At 37.4% G+C, this 21,789-nt stretch overlaps 2 protein-coding genes across 2 annotated transcripts in view; one reads left to right on the top strand and one right to left on the bottom strand.

The window, feature by feature from the left end:
• The window catches only part of LOC139935814 (alpha-1,3-mannosyl-glycoprotein 4-beta-N-acetylglucosaminyltransferase A-like), a 34,580-nt gene extending 19,752 nt beyond the window's left edge, over positions 1 to 14,828 (top strand). The window contains exons 9-14 of the mRNA XM_071930411.1: positions 1,617 to 1,747; positions 3,646 to 3,753; positions 4,397 to 4,593; positions 6,950 to 7,116; positions 9,079 to 9,191; positions 10,013 to 14,828. Of these exons, the coding sequence (XP_071786512.1) occupies positions 1,617 to 1,747; positions 3,646 to 3,753; positions 4,397 to 4,593; positions 6,950 to 7,116; positions 9,079 to 9,191; positions 10,013 to 10,045 (749 nt within the window). The 3' untranslated portion in view covers positions 10,046 to 14,828. The remainder of the gene's footprint in view (positions 1 to 1,616; positions 1,748 to 3,645; positions 3,754 to 4,396; positions 4,594 to 6,949; positions 7,117 to 9,078; positions 9,192 to 10,012) is intronic.
• Positions 14,829 to 16,463: 1,635 nt separating this feature from the next.
• LOC139936707 (small integral membrane protein 20-like) lies at positions 16,464 to 21,568 on the bottom strand. The gene is made up of 4 exons (XM_071931584.1): positions 21,433 to 21,568; positions 19,754 to 19,935; positions 19,065 to 19,121; positions 16,464 to 17,347 (listed from the first exon to the last, which is right to left on the bottom strand). The coding sequence occupies exons 2-4, from the start codon at positions 19,872 to 19,874 to the stop codon at positions 17,271 to 17,273; spliced, it is 255 nt and encodes an 84-aa protein (XP_071787685.1). The 5' UTR covers positions 19,875 to 19,935; positions 21,433 to 21,568; the 3' UTR covers positions 16,464 to 17,270.
• Positions 21,569 to 21,789: the final 221 nt, after the last annotated feature.

The following is a 21,789-nucleotide window of genomic DNA, read 5'->3' as shown; positions in this document are numbered from 1 at the left end:
GTATTCATCATTGCAATAGCCTATCATTCTGAGAGTTTGGTACCTTGTTTGGTAGATACAATACATGCGCTATATAAGACTTTGATATCATATTATTAATAATACATCTAAAGTTTTTGAAAAGTCAGACTGTTCGATGTACATGTACATAAACACGGCATACACCATTTATACTATACTGTACATGCCAGTGCATGCATACAAACCTGTGTAAGTACAGCTACATGTAGTACTGCATTCTGTGTGTAGTGTCTGGGACATATCTATGACCCCACAGCCTTAGAAATCAAGACTAGTCGGCAAATAAGGTTTATCATGTTTATCACGATTCAGAATCGCAATGCGTTATAATAATATCGAAGTTTTACATGTCTTATATAGCGCACGTATCTACCAAACAGGTACTCAAGGCGCTGAGTATATACAAACTTTCAGAAAGGTTATTGCAGTGATGAGTTCTGAGACCCAATTAGTATAAGGGTTTACAAGGTGCTACGGCGCATTAAGCAGCCACAGCGAGGAACACCGGGGTGAACCCCTTCTCTTTTCGATAAGTGCACTGGGTTCTTTTACATGCGTTACACAACACATGGGACAAATGGCTTTACGTCCCATCCGAAGGATGAAGCAATGGTCAAGTGTCTTGCTTAAGGACACAAGTGTCAGGGCTGGGGAATCGAACCCACACTCTGCTGATAAGAAACACATGAATTCCGTGCTCTTAACCGCTCGGCCACGACACTTCCACAGATGTTTTATTTTGGTTTAAAATAAGGGAAGGGGAACAGGGAAAGCATGTGGGTTTGACTTTAGATTGAAGTAGAGTAAAAGAAACCAATGTATGGTTTTTGTTTTGTTTCTGTGTGTGATGTAGTGAGACGTCTCTTGGATAATTATGTGAACTAGTGTTTGTGAGAAAGGGCACAGTACAAGTTATGTGAGCACATAACATTTGTTATCAGTTGGAAAGAGGACAATATTATGGAAGGATTGGCGGAATATTGCGCCACAGCACCTCGTAAACCATTACATAGTGCTATGCAAAAGGAGTAGATCTCATGATTCAAACCTAGTCCCACATACCTTGAGGAAAATACTGAATGTTTCAGCGCTTTGAGACGCCCTTCAGGTGTATAAAGCACCATATAAATACTGACTATAATTATTATTATTATTAAAGCCATTGGACACTTTCGGAACAGGAAAAAAAATTGAAAGTTCACAGATTTACAAATAATTTACAGGGTTTACAGAATGTTGGTGAAAGACTTCTGTTGAAATATTATTCCATGAAATGCTTTATACTTTTTGAGAAAACATTAAAACAATATCAATTCTCGTTATCGAGAATTACGGATTTATTTTAAACACATGTCATGACACGGCAAAAACGTGCGGAAACAAGGGTGGGTTTTCCCGTTATTTTCTCCCGACTCCGATAGCCTAAATTTTCACAGGTTTGTTATTTTATATAGAAGTTGTGATACACAAAGTGTGGGCCTTGAACAATACTGTTTACCGAAAGTGTCCAATGGTTTTAAGGACTGTCATTTCCATTATCAACATTATTTTGTATATTAAAAGGTATCCTTTGTTTTTTCTATTTTCATCTGCAGGTAAAATGTTCAAGACTAGTGACTTAAATTTAATAGTAGAATTCTTTCTGATGTTCCATAAAGACAAGCCAATTGACTGGCTGCTGGATCACATTTTGTATGTGAAAGTTTGTAACCCGGAAAAAGATCCTGTAAGTACATGAAGTATTACTATTCTGTAAACTGTAAAACCCCAATCCCAAATGCCCTATAAAAAGAGAAATTAAAAGAGATTAAGTTTATAAATTTTGGTTTTTACCCATACACCGATGTGTGTTAGCACTGTATACTTACATGTAGTAATTTTCTGAGTCCTGTGAAAAAAAATATCACAGGCATATAGTCGTGTGGGATTGGAAGCCACAACCTTTGCAATTCTAGAGCAGTGTCTTACCAACTAGACTACCGAGATGGCCTGATAGCTAGAGGCAGTTCGAATCCCATGTTTTGGCAGCGGGTACCGCAACGGTATTATAATGGATGTTAAATTTAGATTGGGGATAAAGAATATTAATTTTGGTTTTTACCCATACACCGATGTGTTTAATCATCATAATGACAAGAGCGTTTTTTATAAGTTTTTCCAAATATTCAAGAAGCTTCCCTTTTTTCAAATTTTAAGAAGAGAAAAAAAGTTTAAACTACTTCAAACAGTTGAAACTTTCTATTCATGACTCACAATCTTTTTGATTTATTCTAAAGCAATGCACACTTTGGAACCAGAGTAGAACCTTGCAAGGATTGACAATTCAGTGTTTGTCTTTCATAAAGACACTGTCACACGATTGGGTTTTATTTGGACTCCCAAATATTATGACTTTAAATATCACCATCATGTCAACTTATTCTGTCATTTAAAATATGAGTGCATAATGTGGTTTGATCAAACTAATTGAGTCATTAGTTTGACATACGTAGCATGTCGTGGTCGAGCGGTTAAGCTGAACTCATGACTCTGGTGTTTCTGTTCAGCAGCAGAGTATGGGTTTGAATCCCGGTCGTGACACCTGTGTCCCTGAGCAAGACACTTAACTATAATTGCTTCTCTCCACCCAGGGGTAAATTGGTACCTGTGAGGGCAGAGATGGTTCTTGTGATTGATTTAGCATATTAATGTTGCACAGGCTGTAAACTCCCCAGGGAGTTGAGACCGCTTTAGGAATGATTTAAGGCCCAGTGACCAGGGGTAATAATGTGAAGCACTTTAAGACGCTCTTCAGGCGTGGAAAGTGCTATCTAAAAACTAAATATTATGGAGAGACAAGACAGGCCAATGGGGGTGAAATTTGCAAAAAATATATATATATTATTTTGTAAATTTAAATGCTAAAATATAATATAATTTGTCTGAGCAATGACCTTGCTGATAAATAATCTCAAAAAGGGATTAATATCAGCATTGAAATTAATATCAGCATTGAAAGAAATTATGCTGACGTAAGTTAAATAAACAACTTGACTTTAAAACCCTTTATTTCTCAATCACTTTGTGATTCTACTTGCACAACAAGCATCGAACTTACTAATTTTAATTGTATAAGTTTTTTGTTTTAAATGACCTACAATCAGCCATATCTCAGTGGGCCCCCCCTGCCCCCTTTCAATGTTGGTTCTAATTGCACGGTCTTCTGCGCGCGGCGGAGGGGGACAGGGGAGAGAAAGATTATTGTCGGGGGAAGTGGACAGGGAATCCTTTTATGTAACGCTGGGAATGGTGGCCCAAGCATTTTGGCCGGCTTTGTAGGTCGACAAGAAATTACTCATTGTGCTTGATCGCATCATATGTGTATGTTGTTAGTTATTTTATAATATTTTGAGTTTATATAGCACTTTTTCACTCCCGAACGGGTGTCTCAAAGCGATTCAAATTATTACCCCTGGTCACTGGGCCTTAATTCACTCCCTGAACCATCTCAGCTCCCTAGGGAGTGTACAGCCTCGTGCAACAAATGCGCTACTCGGCTTAATCAATCACAAGAACCATCTCTGCCCTCACAGGTCCCCATTTAGTATAATGACTATTGATTTCTGATTCTGTACCTCCATTTAGAAACATTGTAGCAGAGAAAAGGCTGCTTATAGAATACGCTACAAGCCTTCTCAGTTCCAGCATATTGGCCTTCATTCATCACTCAAAGGGAAAGTTCAAAAATTGAAGGTGAGCTGTTTCTCCAGTATTTTACTAACTATCTATAAAACCAGGCCTGATACTTCACGGAGGCAACAAAGACGATTGCCACCATGCCCCCTGGTCATTGCCTTCATGCCCTTGAAATGCTCGAGGAGAAATTTACAATTTCCACATAGGGTGCCCTTTGCCAGAGAGAAAAGCTTTGGTGCCCTTGCCCTTTCAAAACGAAGCATAAAGCTTAATGAAACTAACCAAGAAGTATCAAGCACTAAACACAAGCTAGTTGTTGCTCTGCATGCCCATGATCAAGTTCTTTGCAACAACTTGTTTATGTATACCTTACATTTAAATGGATTAAATGTTCGTGTGTACTTAATAGAAACATGATCAAAGTTTAGATCACACATTGTCTGAATTCCTACATGGTATAACTGTCTGCAATAATCGTCAATTTTTATCCACGGTTCAATTTCATAGTTTGAAATGTCAAGACTATCAATTCCAGTTCTACTTAAAACCACTACTTCTCCCAAACAAAAGTTTTGTGTACAGCGTTGTGACCTGTAGGTTAATGTCTTATTTTGCTTATACCATACAAAACACTAAAATTTAACTTTTTCATGCATATAAAGAGAAAAACAATGAAAACATTTCTCTCGCATCTTTTTAGGACAAAGATTTTAAAAAGGGGTTCAAACGTCAATTTGCTCACATAAACCCCAATGCTGATGTGTCGACAACAATCAACAACTACATGAAGTTCACCTTATTGAAAGCGTATCAAGGAGAGGATATCTTCTGGGGAACTACACCGTCAGTAGGAGACATCATCAAGTTCAGATTCATTCCACCTATTGTCATTGGCGAGTAAGTCAATATGTTAACTCGTATTATGGTTTATGGTTTATTGAAAGACAGTGGACACTATTGGTTATTACTCAAGATAATTATTATCATAAAATTTTTCTTGATTACGAGTAATGGGTAGAGGTTGATAGTGTAAAACATTATGAGAAACGGCTCCCTCTGAAGTGACATAGTTTTCGGGAAAGAAGTAATTTTCCACGAATTTGATTTCGAGACCTTGGATTTAGAACTTGAGGTCACGAACTCAAGCATCTGAAAGCACACAACTACGTGTGACCATGGTGCCACAAGGGTGTTTTTTTCTTTCCTTAATATCTCGCAACTTCAACGACCGATTGAGTTCAAATTTTCACAGGTTTAATTTATGCATATGTTGAGATACACCAACTAGGAAGACTAGTCTTTGATAATTACCAATAGTGTCCGGTGTCTTTAAAACATTCAAAAACTTGTGGTCCAACACCCAATGGCATTTTGAGTATACAATTTTTAAAATATTAAAAGCACACAAAAAGTCATTTACTTTTGCTGATAGAGCCTTCTCAATATATGGACCCAAACTCTGGAATAAACTTCCCAATTGCATCACTCAATACATTCAAGGCACTTCTGAAAGCCCACTTGTTTCAGGAGGCCGACCATCAATGACTTTTTATTTCTTCTGTGCCTCAGTGCCTTTAAGCAAACCTTTGATGTAGGCGCTATACAAATTATTTATTTATGATTGATTGATTGATTGATTGATTGATTGATTGATTGATTGATTGATTGATTGATTGATTGATTTTATTGACAATAGTTTTACCAGATTTTTAGAATATTAATTTTGTGTATAGGATTTGAGGCATTGCATGGTGAGGTATCAATATATATTTGGTTTGCGGTAACACCATGTGTGTATCTACTTGCCAGGTAGAGTTGTTCTTAGGGAGCTGTCTTGCTTTATTCTACTGCCGTGGAGTAGATAATCGGAGGGTCGGGAGACTTCTCAGTTCTGAAAAGAACTGTCCTGCTTTTTAAGTCTCCTGACGATGACTAGAGTAAGCTAGTCGAAACGTTGAGACCAACTCAGAACTGACTCCGCGGCAGTACAGTTAATTACGATCCTATAAGCTAAAGTAGTAGTCCAGTCTAATTTCTATACCATCCGCCCTGGTAATAGTTAAAAAGCAGGACAGTTCTTTTCAGAACTGAGAAGTCTCCCGAACCTCCGATTATCTACTCCACGGCAGTAGAATAAAGCAAGACAGTTCCCTAAGAACAACTCTACCTGGCAAGTAGATACACACATGGTGTTACCGCAAACCAAATACACATTAATTTTGTTGTTACCAATAACACCGTTGTTTGTAAGCCCTGTATACATAATAATAATAATAATAATAGTAAAAATTTATATAGCGCCATATCCATCGAAAACAATGCTCCATGGCGCAACTACAGAGAAACATTTAAAACATAGATAATCAGCAAAAACAACAAGATATAAAAATAAGTTTAAAATCAGCAACAACAAAAAATCAAACGAACAATGACAAGCAATTAAAGAAATTAACAATATACAATGGAAAGTTATACATGTACTCGGTACATTCCTGAACTCTGCGAACAAATGTCAGGGCATATTACTTGGGTGGGATTCGAACCCACGATCTTTGCAAATCTAGGAATGATTTGTTCCAGGTTTTATCAAGCACTTTTCACACCCAAAGGGCATCTCAAAGCGCTTCACATTATTACCCCTGGTCACTGGGCCTTAATTCACTCCTTAAACCATCTCAGCTCCCTGGTAGGGAGTATGCAGCCTGTGCAACATTAATATGCGCTACTCGGCTAAATCAATCACAAGAACCATCTCTGCCCTCACAGGTACCCATTTACCCCTGGGTGGAAAGAAGCAATTAAAGTTAAAGGGTCTTTGTAACTTTTGTAGGACAAAAAACACAATGTCCACAGATTTACGCTAAACTTACACAGTTTGAAGATAATGATAGTAGAAAGCTTCCCTGAAAATATTACGTGTTGAGTAAAACAATGTCATGAAAATAATTTTCGTCTCATGAGACGAAAATTATTTTAATCATTTTCAAATGTATTTTCATGACATTGTTTTACTCATTTCTCAAAAACTACAGCACCTCAGTAAGTAATATTTGAAGGGAAGTTTTCCATTATCATTATCTTCAAACCCTGTAAGTTTAATGTTAATCTATGGACATTTTGAAAAGGTACCCAAATCCTTTAAGTGTCTTGCTCAATACAAAAGTGTCACAACTTCTGAACCCACACTCTGCTGAACAGAAACACAAGAGCTTGAGTTCATTGTTCTTATCGGGTATTTATTTTGTCTTGACAGATATCAATTTGTGAGCAGCAATGAACAGAACCCAGGTGATAAGTTTTACAACACTACTGTTGAAGTTTTACCAAGCTACCAGCGTGACAAGAAAGAAGGTATTTTAGAGGCAGACAACCATCAAGACAACAAGTTTAATCGGACCCAGGATGGATACATTCAAGTCGGTAAGAAAAGTCTTTGGAAATATGTTTCTTCGGAATATGTTATAATAATAATAATTTCAAAGTCTTATATTGCGCACGTATCTACCAAACAAGGTACTCAAGGCGCCGAGTATATATACAAACTTTCAGAAAGATAGGTTATTACAGTGATGATTTCTGAGACCCAATTATTTAGCACCTTATAAGGGTTTACAAGGTGCTACGACGCATTCAACAGCCACAGCCAGGCACACCGGGGCGAACCCCTTCTCTTTTCAATAAGTGCATTGGGTTCTTTGATGACAAAATAGTGTACTTGTATGTTACACTAAAGGTGTGCTTGAATTAACAATACTACATGTATAACAAGGGTATTGCATCTTCTATCTTGTCAAACTCATAATAATAAAGTTACACTAAGGTGTGCTTGAATTAACAATACTACATGTATAACAAGGGTATTGCATCTTCTATCTTGTCAAACTCATAATAATAAAGTTACACTAAGGTGTGCTTGAATTAACAATACTACATGTATAACAAGGGTATTGCATCTTCTATCTTGTCAAACTCATAATAATAAAGTTACACTAAGGTGTGCTTGAATTAACAATACTACATGTATAACAAGGGTTTTGCATCTTCTATCTTGTCAAACTCATAATAATAAAGTTACACTAAGGTGTGCTTGAATTAACAATACTACATGTATAACAAGGGTATTGCATCTTCTATCTTGTCAAACTCATAATAATAAAGTTACACTAAGGTGTGCTTGAATTAACAATACTATAACTAGGATATTGCACCTCCTACCTAGTCAAACTAATAATAATAATAATAATAATAATAATAATAATAATAATAATAGTGGCTTCTTATATAGCATGCATTTATGACACCAGTTTCAGACAGGCGCTCCAGAGTCCCGCCGAACCAATGTAAGACCATGAAAAGTTTGACGTCGAAAACAGTTGGGAGCGACTGGACATGCTAGGAGTCTTCTTCTACTTCTTATCGTGTCCACAAATTAGATATTGTGTTTCAGTGAGAACTGGACACAGTTCCTTGCAATATCATTGCTCCAGTAGGGGGCATCTCAGGAGGTGCTCCATAGTTTGTGGCTCTGTCTTACATATGCAGGTCACGCCTTAAGAGTCTAAGTATCACCACTACACTTTGCAGTTGAAGTTCTAAGTCTGTTGAGACACTTCCATTCAGCCCGACTAGGAGTCGAAAAATAGACTGTTGCAGTCAGTCAAAACAGTTCTGTAGTACGGTAGTTTCACCTGTCAAAAGATCGACTGTTACAGCTGTTTGATACGACTCTGAAGCGCTTTGGTTTCAGACGTTGATCTTGTCATGAGCCAAGCCAATGTAAATGTTAAATGAAATGTGTGTTAGACACTCAAGGACAGATGCTGTTTTAGTTTATGATCAAAGCTTGTGTTATTGCGTTGATGTGTTTTAAAAAGGATGTTAAAGGCAGTGGACACTATTGGTAATTGTCAAAGACCAGTCTTCTCACTTAATGTATCTCAACATACATGTATGCAGAAAATAACCAACCTTTGAAAATTTGAGCTCAATCGGTCGTTAAAGTTGCGAGATAATAATGAAAAAAAAAACACCCTTGTCACACGAAGTTGTTTGCATTTAGATGCTTGATTTCGAGACCTAACATTCTAAACTTGAGGTCTTGAAATCAAATTAGAGGAAAATTACTTCTTTCTTAGAAACTATGTCACTCCAGAGGGAGCTGTTTCTCACAATGTTTTATACCATCAACCTCTCCCCATTACTCGTTACCAAATAATGTTTTATGTTATTAATTATTTTGAGTAATTACCAATGGTGTCCACTGCCTTTAAACATGTTAAAAGTATTTGTGTTTTGATTGCACTTCTTCTTCCCAAAGCACATTTGATCCAGTTTTAAGTTGAATATTCTAGTGATTTATTCATCTTGTGTCTGTTATTCCAGGCAAATTTCAAGATGGTAAGGCTATTGGGACTGTTGACACTGACATCGGGGAGGTGGTGGAGCTAAGACTTAGGGTGATAGAGCAACCCAAAAACTGGGTCATATTATCAAATGTAAGTATTAATTATACTTATTATTTTATATCAACTATTTCAGGGAAACTGTCCTCATGCATTGTTTGCTTAGTTCCCATTTTTCCTTCCTGGGTTTGCAAAGTGAAATAGTGGAATGACTGAGTAAACTGACTGAGGCAACGCTTGCAGCAGGCTTCGAGGGCGCTCTTTAACACTGAGCGGTTTGTCATAATAGCTTGGAGACCCAGTTCATTTGTAGGTTTGCATACTCCCAAAGCAGAGGGATGTTTGTGTGTACCATTAATAATTCTACTTTTAAAACATCTTTCCAACCATAAACAATTGTATTGCCAAAAGTGCCCAATTCGAAGTGAACTGTGTCATTTAAACACGATTTTTAGCATTTGTACTGTATGCTGAAAAAGAACTAAAATTAGTTAAAGACACTGGACACTATTGGTAATTGTCATAGACAAGTCTTCTCTCTTGGTGCATCTCAACATATGCATAAAGTAACAAACCTGTGAAAATTTGAGCTCAATCGGTCGTTGAATTTGCGAGATAATATTGAAAGAAAAAAACACCCTTGTCACACGGAGTTGTGTGCTTTCTGATGCTTGATATCGAGAACTCAAATTCTAAACTTGAGGTCTCGAAATCAAATTCGTGGAAAATTACTTCTTTCTCGAAAACTACGTCACTTCGGAGGGAGCTGTTTCTCACAATTTTGTATACCATCCATCTCTCCTCATTACTCATAATCAAGAAAGGTTTTATGATGATAATTATTTTAAGTAATTACCAATAGTGTCCACTGCCTTGAAAAGCCTATAAATAATTGTTTTTGTTGATTTGTACAGATTCACATTGTGCCTGCAACAAAGAAGAGGTGACCGCTGCGTGTATACCCTTTCCATGCAATGAATGGTGTACCAGTACTTGGCACATTCTCGTGGCTCTATATACTCACATATACGCCTACAGTGGATTTTTTACATATTTTTCTATATCAGGTTCTGTAGCATATTATTTGCATTTTAAGGACACTGTTTCTGAGTTCTAATTGTTGGTGTGTTGATTTGTCACAGAAAGATTACACAGTTATGTTAATTAGGAATGTGCGACTAGGAAAATCTAATACTGGACTAGTCGTGACTAAGATGCATTGTGGCAATGTTTGCGGCAACCGCAATATAGTAAAATTCAAGCTGAAAGGATTGAAGGATTGTGTCACTGAAGTCTGAATGTGTTTTGTAAGTAAATTCTGTTGTCGTGAATAATTGTGAGCAACACAATTGGTTCACCAAACAGGTAGTCGCGACTACTTTTTGTAGTTGTCGCGACTATTTGTTGTAGTTGTCGCGACTATCTTTGTAGTACATGTAGTTGTGGCGGCATGGTTAGCCGAGTAGTCGAAAATTGGTAGTCGCGACTCAACAAATGATTTAATCGTCGCAACTACAGTATGACACTAGTCGCGCAGGCCTAATGTTAAAAACAAACACAACCGTTGGTTGCTGATTTGTGTACTGCCATAACTTTTATAAAATTAGAGTTTGAAGTTTAAAATATTGTCTTTCTTTATTGGTTTGTGTACTCATAAATACTTGTGTATAAAAACTTTAACTGTTTGCTGCATCCTCTAGGTTTCAGTACAACTAAGCTATGAAATTTAATTATAATCATCATCTCTCTTTTTTAGGAAACTGAAAATCGCAGCAGGGTTTTTTTAGCTGTTCTTTTTTTCCGTTTAGCAAATCACAGAAATAAATCTAGTGCTGGGATAGGTTTCTTGAGCATTACAAGGAAATGTTTCATAGGAAATAGTGTTCTGGTAGCAGTTTGAGTGAACTTTGGGATTTAATGTCATTCATAAAATTGTCCAATCATTACCATTACCTGTGTCATAACAGGCCTTGCACTAACTTTTTTCCTTAACTAGCCCGTCGGGCTAGTCAGCTGTACTTTTGACTCAGCCCGCACAAATTTTCCCTAGCCCTTGGTGGTGACTTGGCACTCTTGACTAGTGATTGCACTAGCCCTGCATCTAAAGACTCACGTAAAGAGGGTTTGGGTATTTTTTGTATGACACAAAACACAAAAGTCCGCAGACTTGCATTAAACAGACACAGTTTGAAGGTAATGGCGATAGAAAGCCTCCCTTCAAATATTACGTGCTGAGGTGCTGCAGTTTTTGAAAAGAGTAAAACAATTTCACTAAATAATTTTCGTCTCAGTGCATGCAAAGCGACAAACAATTATTTGAGCATGTACAATGATTTACGCGCAATCATGAAAGAAAATGCTCTGTGATTGTTATTTATTTTCTCAAAAACTAGACAACTAATGAAGCTGAAACTTCTACAGGTATATTATATTACATGCATCTTCATTCACAGTGAGTAGGGATTCATGTCATGACCAAAAACTTTATCTACAAAAAGTACCGAAACCCTTTGATAAAGGATGTTGAAATATTATTCCTTGTTGTCAAAGGATTGGTTAAACATATTCTTCCTTATCACTAGGTTTATAATAATAGCGGCTTTTTATATAGCGCGCGTATTTGTCGCGCATATCCGTCACTCAGTGACGCTCAAGGTGCTCGACATACAGGATTTTCTTGCAAGGTAAGTGGGACTACATTTAAATTAAGGAGACCAACTCCTTTTACATAGCACGTGGGGCCGATTTCACGAAATGCTTGGGTTAATCGTATCTCGAGTTAGGACGAGTATAACCCGTCCTAACTTAGAATGGGTTCAATGCTACCTAACGTCTATGAAAATGGACTCAACTCATCCTGAGTCCTAAGGTTAATCCTAAGTTAGGAAGATTTTGGTGAAATCGACGGCAGGTTAAGAGAATGTTAGTTTCAAAGTTTGTTGGGTGAATTACTGTTTGGCCTGATTTTGAAAACAGGAAAGTACCATACGGAGATTGCTTGATTTAAAGGTCACAGTCTAAAAAACAGACCAACAATCAAATAAAGGTTCGCTATTGGAGATCTGGTCTGTTGCTGAAAGATTATTACTTTTTAGCTGTTATCTTCTGATACTAAATGAAGTTGGAACCGTGTACAATACCAACTAGTTGTTTTCTCCTCGTTATATGTTAGGGGAATTGATTCTGGTTTCAAGGTATTTGTGAAAGAAAATTGCAATAAATGTCATAATAATATAATAACAAGCTTTTAAATTATATCTTTTTATGAGCAAATATCTGTACATTTTAAAGTTATAAATGTCCTTCCAAACTGGTTCTGAACTCATGACAGCGATTACCATGTAAATAAAATAATTCTAAATTGAAATTAAAGGTAAATGATTTGTTAATTAAACAAATTTAATTGTAGATTATTGATAAGTGCGCTATTGCATTTTTAGCGTTGGCTAGTTTGAGGAAGAGCATCTACAAATATGTACTATAAGTTACAAAGTAACAAAAACAAATTCATGAGGTATAGTTGGCAAAATCGTTAAGAAATTGACAACTTCCCATTTTCGACAAATCTCAATTTAAATCTGACAGTTCATATAAAGATGACTGCCTATGTTAAAACTACAGCATTATCCAATGTACTTTTGGAAAACACGAAAGCATAATTTTGAGGTGGGGCAACTCGGTTATTTCCGAGTATTGGGTACTTCAACTTCAAATATGCATGTAAAGTGAGAGGAACATTTAAAGACACTGGACACCTTTGGTAATTGTCAAAGACCAGTATTCTTACTTGGTGTATCCCAACATACATATGCATAAATTAACAAACCTGTGAAAATATGGACTCAATTGGTCATCGAAGTTGCGAGATAATAATGAAAGAAAAAAACATCCTTGTCACACAAAGTTGTGTGCGTTCAGATGCTTGATTTCGAGACCTCAAATTCTAAACCTGAGGTCTCGAAATCAAATTCGTGGAAAATTACTTCTTTCTCGAAAACTACTCCACTTCAGAGGGAGCCGTTTCTCACAATGTTTTATACTACCAAGCTCTCCCCATTACTCGTTGCCAAGTAAGGTTTTATGCTAGTGAAAATATAGTGAAAGAAAACATACCCTAGTTGCATTTTTTAGTGTGCTTTCAGATGTTAATGAAAAGCTTCGGACCTGAAGTATTTTGTTATTTGAGTGAGAAATTAACCTCTTTCTCCAAAATTGAGTTACTTCAGAAGGAGCTGTTTCTCACAGTAGTTTTTACTATCAACAGCTCTCCATTGTTCATTACCAAGTAAGTTTTCATGCTACAATTATTTTGTGTAATTACCAATAGTGTCCAGTGCCTTTAAAGGAATGTTACAAAATTTATTGTTCGAGAAAACAGTTATTGAACTGTTAAATTTGTAAAATGTAAATTAATATAATTTAATTGTAATAGATTCATATTTTCAATAGCTTAAATGCTTCATATTTTTTTTTTTTTTTTCGATGTATGATTACATATTTTTAGTGCCTCGCCAGGCTACAGAAATAAAACATTAATATATCTCAGGTGCCTGAAACAATTTTATACCATTTCATTCCAAGCAAGCTTTTGATGGAAAGTTAAAAACAATCGTCCCTCCTCGTCTCACATGATAGATTTAACGCCTTGGTCTATACAAGTTTTTTAATTTAGAAATTATGTAATGAATGTGTTAGAGTCATTTTGCAATTAAAGGAACATGTTGCCTTGGATCGGTCGAGTTGGTCTTTGAAAAGCATTTGAAACCGTTTGTTATGAAATGCAATCGTTAGAAAGATATTTTAAAAGTAGAAAAAAATGATCCACACAAGTATCACTGGAAATTGCATGGTTTTCCTTTAACATCGTGAACTAACTTGGTCGGCCATTTTGGCCGACCGTGTTCCTTCGCGACATATAAGGAAAGACATGCAATTTAGACTGATTCTTGTGTGGATCATTATTATACTTTTAAATTATCTATCTATCCATTTTCATTTAATAACAAACGGTTTCAAAGGCTTTTCAAAGACCAACTCGACCGGTCTGAGGCAACGTGTTCCTTTAACATTGCACTATTTATAGCTGGCATGTACCAAGGGGTCCATCCACACACTGTCCACCTTGATCATCAGTCCATAGGGTTAAAGAAGACTTTTCATGAAGCATCGATGGACTGGGTGTTGAAATACTTTGTACTTTGTATTTAGAGTTACACATTCTGTAAGGACCAAGTTAATCTATAGATTAGATTTTGATCAGTGATTTGACATGATTAATCTCGAAATGTAACTATTTATAGGCAAAATCATCAATTTTTGGCATTGATTCAAACCACCTGTTCAGTCTATTGTAGCATTTGGATGTTTTAATTTTACTGTTTTTCCATTTTTCTTAAAAATGCATTTTGTTAGATGTGTATGATTTCACAAATCTTAGAACAGAACTCTGACCTTGATGAATCTTAATGCAATCAAATTTTATAATAAATTGATTATGTTCATTGTTATGTTGAACATCTTTCCGTTGGTCATATGGTTTCTTTATGTGACAATACATTTTTGGAGCATTAATATAATATCTTTTGGTATTTTCTGAGTTTAATAAAACATGCAAATGTAAAACCTTGTCCTGGTCATCATCATTATATAATGTGTGTCTCATCTGATGCAAATAGCCATCGATTTTTGTGAAATAATTCAGGATTTGTTTTGATGAAAGTTCCTCTCCAACAATGTCTGTCATTTCAGGGCATTTTTATATTCTATGTCACTAACATCGACAGAGCCCGCAGACTACCGACTGTCGACCCATCCAAGCTTGCAGTGCATACTTCGGTCACTTCAAGACTCGTCTACTGCAAGTCTTCTGATCGCAGACAGCGCGTCATGTGGGGGTGTTTTAACGGTTTATATTGACCAGCTGGAGCCGATTATAACCGGTTGTTTTCGGATACATTTAGGTGCATACTACGCACATGAATGCTCATCCGAAAACTGTCTGAAGCCGGGTTAATACTTCCTGCGATGCGAATTTGATGTGAATTTGACGTCACAACCCCTTTTTCGCTGCGATATTCGCAAGAGAGTTGAGCTCAACACAACTCAGTGCAAATTTTGTTGCGAATTTGTGGCGTCAACATTTGTATCGCATTTGCATTCGCAGGAAGTATGAACCAGGCTTCAGTCATAAAAATTCACACACGTACAGAGCTCAAGGACGTCGGCAAAATGGATAAGTTTACAGAGTTTCTTACTTTATTACACCTTTAAACCAAAAAGGCATTTATGAATGGGAATAAGAGTAGTCACCACGACCACGCTGTTTTTTAACGACAGTTTTTGAACTTGTCGCTACTCTTTTATTCCCTTGTTAATTTTTTTATTTACAAATATGTATCTGAAAATGTATAAATCTCAAAAAAAGGCTGTCACAATGCTAAGATCAAAGTTAAATCTTATGAAATATACTTTCCGGATTTTAAGAATTTGGGTTGCGACTTTTCAGGTAAATGAAATTACACGAGTTTACAAAATAATTGTTCAATCAGGTTTTGTCCCAAATCAGTTGGTTTTTCAGTTAAAGGCACTGTACACGTTTGTTAATTGTCAAAGACCATTGTTCTCACTTGGTGTATCCCATCATAAGCATAAAATAACAAGCCTGTGAAAATTTGGGCTCAATTGGTCATCGAGTTGCGAGAAAAAGATAAAAGAAAAAAAAACGGATAATGGACGAATTTGTGGGCTTTCAGATAGGAATAAAAAGACTTCTAGCTAGAAGTCTTTTATTATTTTAGTGAGAAACTACCCCTCTCTCAAAAACTGTTACTTCAGAGGGAGTCGTTTCCCACAATGTTTTATACTATCAACAGCTTTCCAATGCTCATTACCAAGTCAGTTTTTAAGTTAATATTTGTTTCGAGTAATTACCAAACGTGTACCTTCCCTTTAAGCCTAGTTCATACTTCCTTCGAATGCAAATCAAATTTTGACGTCACAGGGCTGTTTTCACAGCGAATAGGGTTGAGCACAAGTCAACTCGTGTATTAAATTCTTCATTGCGAATTTGTGACATCGAAATTTGTATCGCATTCGCAGGAAGTATGAACCAGGCTTTACATAGTCTTGGTGCAAGACGTTTCTTGTTTCCCTTTTACGCACACCGCAGCCAGTTCACCAACAGCGCCCGCACCGACTCACCTGACTTAGTCCACTCACCGCCCCGGAGAAACTTCTTGGTCCGTTTGCTGATCGCTCGGGAAGTTCCGAGCACATTCCAACCAGGCCGGACCAAGACGTTTTTCCGGGGCGGTGAGTGGACTAAGTCAGGTGAGTCGGTGTGGGCGCTGTCGGTGAATTGGCCGCGGTGTGCGTGAAAGGGAAACGAGAAACGTCTTGCACTAAGACTAGGCTTTACAGGGACCACTTAGTATACCAGCAGTTAACTGCTTTACAAATGGCCGCAGCATCTCAAAAAAAATTAGACAAAAATTTCCATTTGTTTCATGTTGCTTCTTACTGGTATTCAGTTGTTTGCTTGTCCTCAAAATCACGTGGAAATTTGGTTGGCATTCCTGTTTTTATCAAGGGAGAAATTTCATGCTAAGCAAATTTTTGTGCTAAGCAGCGCTATTTTATTGGGCCAAGGTCAAGATGTCTAAGCTTTGCTGGGCACTGCGCCAGGAATCCAGAGCTACCAGCATGTAGGGTGATCTTGTGGAAGTCAAAACATGGACAACCAAGCAGAGGGAGGTCAATCAAGAACACGGTGAAGACGATGAAGGAAGATACAGTGTTGGAGACTACGGATGAACTAGCTGGCTACATGAGGGATCAAGATGTGTGGCATCCGAAGTACCAGCATGTAGGGTGATCCTGTGGGAACCAAACTATGGACAACCAAGAAGAGGGAGGCCAATCAAGAACACGGTGAAGACGATGAAGGAAGATACAGGGATAGAGACTACGGGTGAACTAGCTGGCTGCATTAGGGATCGTGACGTACAATATGGCGTGTGTATCATCTCGCTCGTCTAAAGTAGCTACTTGCTGACTTGGGTCAACAGAGTGAGTGAGTTAGATGTGCATACTGAATGTGCATGCACAATTACATGTAGCTGGGCCACACAAATCATTGTTCAAAGATTGCAGGTCACAAATAGTTTCAGATGATCACTTTGTATGCTCCTTACTTGTTCCCCTACTCTGGTCTGATCGCGGTCCAAAAGGGTCACTCCAAACTCTCATACCTGCAAAGGAGAAATTAATCAGAAGTAAGTCAAGTTGTTTTAAAGTAACATTACAGAATTGGTTTTTGCTAACAAAACAGTTGCTGGCAATGTAAGCACTTTATGTAATACACCATATACATAAACTGACAAACCTGTAGAAGTTTGAGATCGGTCGGCCATGTGGGTCCACGAGAGAATAGTCAGATAGTGAAAAACCGGTTACAAATTTTGCATTAAATAAAACGCTCACTGTGCGATAAACTCCAAACGCGAAGTTAGACCCTTTTTTTTTTAAATACGACATTTCAGACAGAAATATTTTAAGGGATGTTTTCAACTATCATCATCATTAGACCGTTTAAGTTTTATGTAAATCTGTGATCTTCACGATTTTTGTTTCTTACCAATTCTGTAACGTTCCTTTAAGTATGAAAAGGACTTGTAGCTCAAAATATTTACTGGACCAGGATTTATTTCACACGACCAGAATCTTCATTAGAACTTCCTACAAAGTTTGCCCCAGTGGAAAAGCCCACTCTCAAAAAGTTTGCTAAGAAGTTTTGAAAGTATTGAAATGTATTCAAAGTAGACAAAGCATGCTAATGTATGTTCTGTGCTCTCTGTGTATGTGAGCACGCATGCATGAGCGACTCTGTATGGGCAAAAGTATGTGTGTAGAAGGTATAGGGTATATGCTACAGCACTGCAGGAGGAGCCACACCCAGACAGACTTTTGGTGTGAGAGCATGCTGTGTGGAGATTGCCAAGTGCAGCTGTAATTTAGGCTGTGAAATGCCCAAGGCATAGACAGCCCATCTTTATTGGGACAAAAAGCCAGTTGGAGTACTGTAAGTTGCATTTATTTATCTCATCTTGTGTACATAATTTGTCAAAGAGATTTGTGTATTTTGTGTGGCCTGCATTTACCTTTTTTGTATCGGAGAAAAAAAGGGAGGGAATTTTAATTGTAATTTGCCAGCATGAGTTTTTTGGATAAAGCTTTTGCCTGGGTAGAAAAAGTTTCTGTATCACGCCACCATGTTTTCACTCGATAAGAAATAATATAGTATCTAATTTACCTCAATGAGATATCCCTTTTTGTAAAAATTAGTGAAAAAGTGGTGGCGTGATACGGAACGTTATGCCTTGGGTATTATAGGGCAACCAACACAAACCTGCTATTTTATTATTGTGAAATTCTGGTAACAGTTAGCCTTATGTTTAGTGTGACAAGGGTGATGGAAATATATTTTGTTTAATTGTAAAAGGGTTCCCCGGTCAGGGCCAAGTGAAGCTAAGAGCTGACTGTAACAGGAGTGTAGGAATCAAGCCTGTGTGGCACCTTACGTGGCAAGCGTTTTCCTGTTGTGGAACTGCCCCATTGTGACCCCCCCCCCTCAAGACCCAAGACGTCTCAAACGGATTCTGCTGAACGCAGACTTCATTCACGTTATAACATTAGCCTTTAGTCAAGGTGCTTTGCTGCTTTACTTGAATAGCATTTGGGGTCGTGCATGACATCTGGGTGCCGCGAGCGCCTTTATAAAGGCTACGGGTTGTGATTCTTCCAAATCGAATCGTGCAGACAACATTAGGGACTACTTGACTCATGCGCAAAGCCTCAGCATGACGTACATGTAGTCACGTACCAGTCGACGCTTGTGGATGCGAAATCTGAATCCCCATTTGAGCACTGCTACAATATATAACAAATAAACATAAATCTGGGTTTTACCTCCAGGCTGGATGCTTTGTTGATCAACACCTTTTCTTGTTTCCTTCTGCACTGCCTCTATAAATTTTAAGAAAACAAATTAATGAAAGTGAAAAAGTAACATTAGCTTCCCGAAATTACAATGCGGGATCTTGAAATTTCATCCATTCCCTTTGTACTTGTATTGTGGAACCATACTCTTATAATTTAAAGGCACTGGAAACTATTAGTTGGTAAATACTCAAAATAATTATTAGCAGGGCAATTCCACGGTAACGGAAGGAAGTTTTGACTCATTAAAAACAACATTTAAATCGTTGATATCTTTGACAGTTCAATTAGTTTCATCAAGCAAATGTCACAGTTTCTTTTATTAATGACTGCCTTCAAAATGGCCTCCTCTTTTTGGCTGAAAAACTTTTAGTTTATTAAATACGAATATTAATAAGGTCGCTAACGGAAGGACACCAATCCTAAAAACTTACTTGGTAAACAAGCAATGAAGAGCTGCAGATAGTATAAAACATTGTAAAAAACGGCTCCCTCTGAAGTATCGTAGTTTTTGAGAAAGAAGTAATTTCTCATTCAAATTTTTGATTCTGATGGCATTGAAGCCTTGTGTTAGGCATCTGAAAGCACACAAATTTGTGCAGCAAGGGTGTTTTTCTTCAATAAATCTGATTTGAAAAATGAAAAAACAAAATTCTTACGCCACTTCCTTGGATTGATAGCTGGAGCAACAACAACTGGATATAGAGCTAGTCCAATAAAGCCAACGAGACCAGCGATGATTGCAGTATTCTTTGTCCAGATCTTCGACAGATGCGCCATCTTTAAACAGGAACGATGGCTACCACTTGCCTGTTGAAGAACTTTATTCTCTTCAAGCAATCTAAAAAACGAACATTTTTTACTTTCACTGAAAATTTCTTGCAAGGTATTGAATCATTCATTGTCAATTCTGTCAATTTCATTCAGTGGTAACGCAATCCTATTATTGTACTCGCTGTCGCTGAAGTTCCTGTTTGCCTTTTGTACAAGATAGAATGCTGAAATTTGTTTCAAAACCAATTCAAATTTTCGAGAGTGAACTTTTTAAAATATCTCAACAATCTTGACCACTTCTTCCCCATGAAGAAGTTGTTTACATGTTCTTATCTCACAGCACCTTGTAAACCCTTACAAGGTTCTCAATAATTGGGTCTCAGAATTCATCACTGCAATAACCTATCTTTCTGAAAGTTTGTATAATACTCAGCGCCTTGAGTACCTTGTTTGACTGGCGCTATATAAGACTTCGATATTATTATTATTATTATAAATGGAGGTGAAAATACAAACTTTGGATGTCAATCTTTTTTGTTTTTTTTTTATGTGAAACAGGATCACACTCTTACAGATACATAACGGCACTTTTGACACGTCATGTCGTATAGCACTTTTTTCCTTCAGGCTCTTTTTGTAAGCCTGGAGGCACTTGTATTTCTATTGCTTGAGCACATCAACCACCCTTAGCGTTACGTCCAACCTTATATGTATCCTGCCCAAGTCAACCATAGCACAGAGCAAGGAACCTTGCTCTATGACCATAGTAAACCCTACTGTGTAACTGTATGGTTACCAAAAAAAACTGTCTATTTGGGCAAGTAGTTTTTTCCAAAAACTATTTAAAAACAAATATTTCCACATGATTTCAGATTTTATCTTTTTTTTACCAGATCATTTAATAACAATAATAATAATAGACCGTTTATATATAGCGCTTTTTAAGGCCCGAGGGATGTCTCAAAGCGCTTGCGACATTAGTACCCCTGGTCACTGGGCCTTAAATCATTCCTTAAACCATCTCAGCTCCCTGGGGAGTATACAGCCTGTGCGCAATGTATGCGCTACTCGGCTAAACCAATCACAAGAACCATCTCTGCCCTCACAGGTACCCATTTACCCCTGGGTGGAGAGAAGCAATTATAGTTAAGCGTCTTGCTCAGGGACCCAAGTGTCATGACCGGGATTTGAACCTACACTCTGCTAAACAGAAGCATCAGAGCTCGAGTTCTGTGCTCTTATATTTACTCGGCCACGACACCCCACAGGATTCACTGTATATAAAACTTGGGAGGATACGATAGATGGCTTATTGACAACGAAAAAGGGTGAATTTTCTGGTACCACGATTATTAGTAGACCTACGGTGTGCCGGTGGTTATGACTCTCATAAATTGACTAGCTACCTAGGCTTCTTGTGTTGTTTGCATTGTACGTTGTATTGTTTATTTAATAAATTATTATACTCGTTTTTAGATTTTACGTGGATGGGTAGGCTTGGGTTTTAATTAACCTTACTTACGATACGTCTTGTTGTAGGATTGGAGTTGGATCTTAACCTTACCTTACCACCTTAAAGTCAGTATATTGTACGATCGATGCGATCACACTCACAGTGACGATCAAGTGCAAGATCAGCGACGGGATAAGTGTTTATGTACGGAAGTAAATGTTATGCAACGACTAGATGGAAACTTGATTTGAAGCGAAACATGAAGATCAATGCTATGTGGCGCCCTCTGTTGTTTAGTGATGTATAAAAATAAAGAACAAACGAGCGCAGTACACTATCGATCACTAACGTCTTGGGCTAAGACTAAGTTGAGCGGTTGAAAGCATCTGACCATGGGGACGCTAGAATTAGCTCGAGTCTGTTTTTTTACTAAAGAGTCTGTGATATACCAGCTTGGTGGCAGCAGAC

This window comes from Asterias amurensis, chromosome 4, assembly GCF_032118995.1.
Source record: "Asterias amurensis chromosome 4, ASM3211899v1".
NCBI classification, from domain to species: Eukaryota; Metazoa; Echinodermata; class Asteroidea; order Forcipulatida; family Asteriidae; genus Asterias; species Asterias amurensis.
Note: the sequence above shows the minus strand (reverse complement) of the source record. Positions and strands in the feature narration are given on the sequence as shown.

Coding starts and splice junctions, on each gene's coding strand:
- LOC139936707 (XM_071931584.1), bottom strand. CDS start 19,874: ATGGCGCATCTGTCGAAGATCTGGACAAAGAATACTGCAATCATCGCT. Junction 19,122..19,753: donor TATCAATCCAAGGAAGTGGC/GTAAGAATTTTG, acceptor TAAAATTTATAG/AGGCAGTGCAGAAGGAAACA. Junction 17,348..19,064: donor ACAAAGCATCCAGCCTGGAG/GTAAAACCCAGA, acceptor TCTCCTTTGCAG/GTATGAGAGTTTGGAGTGAC.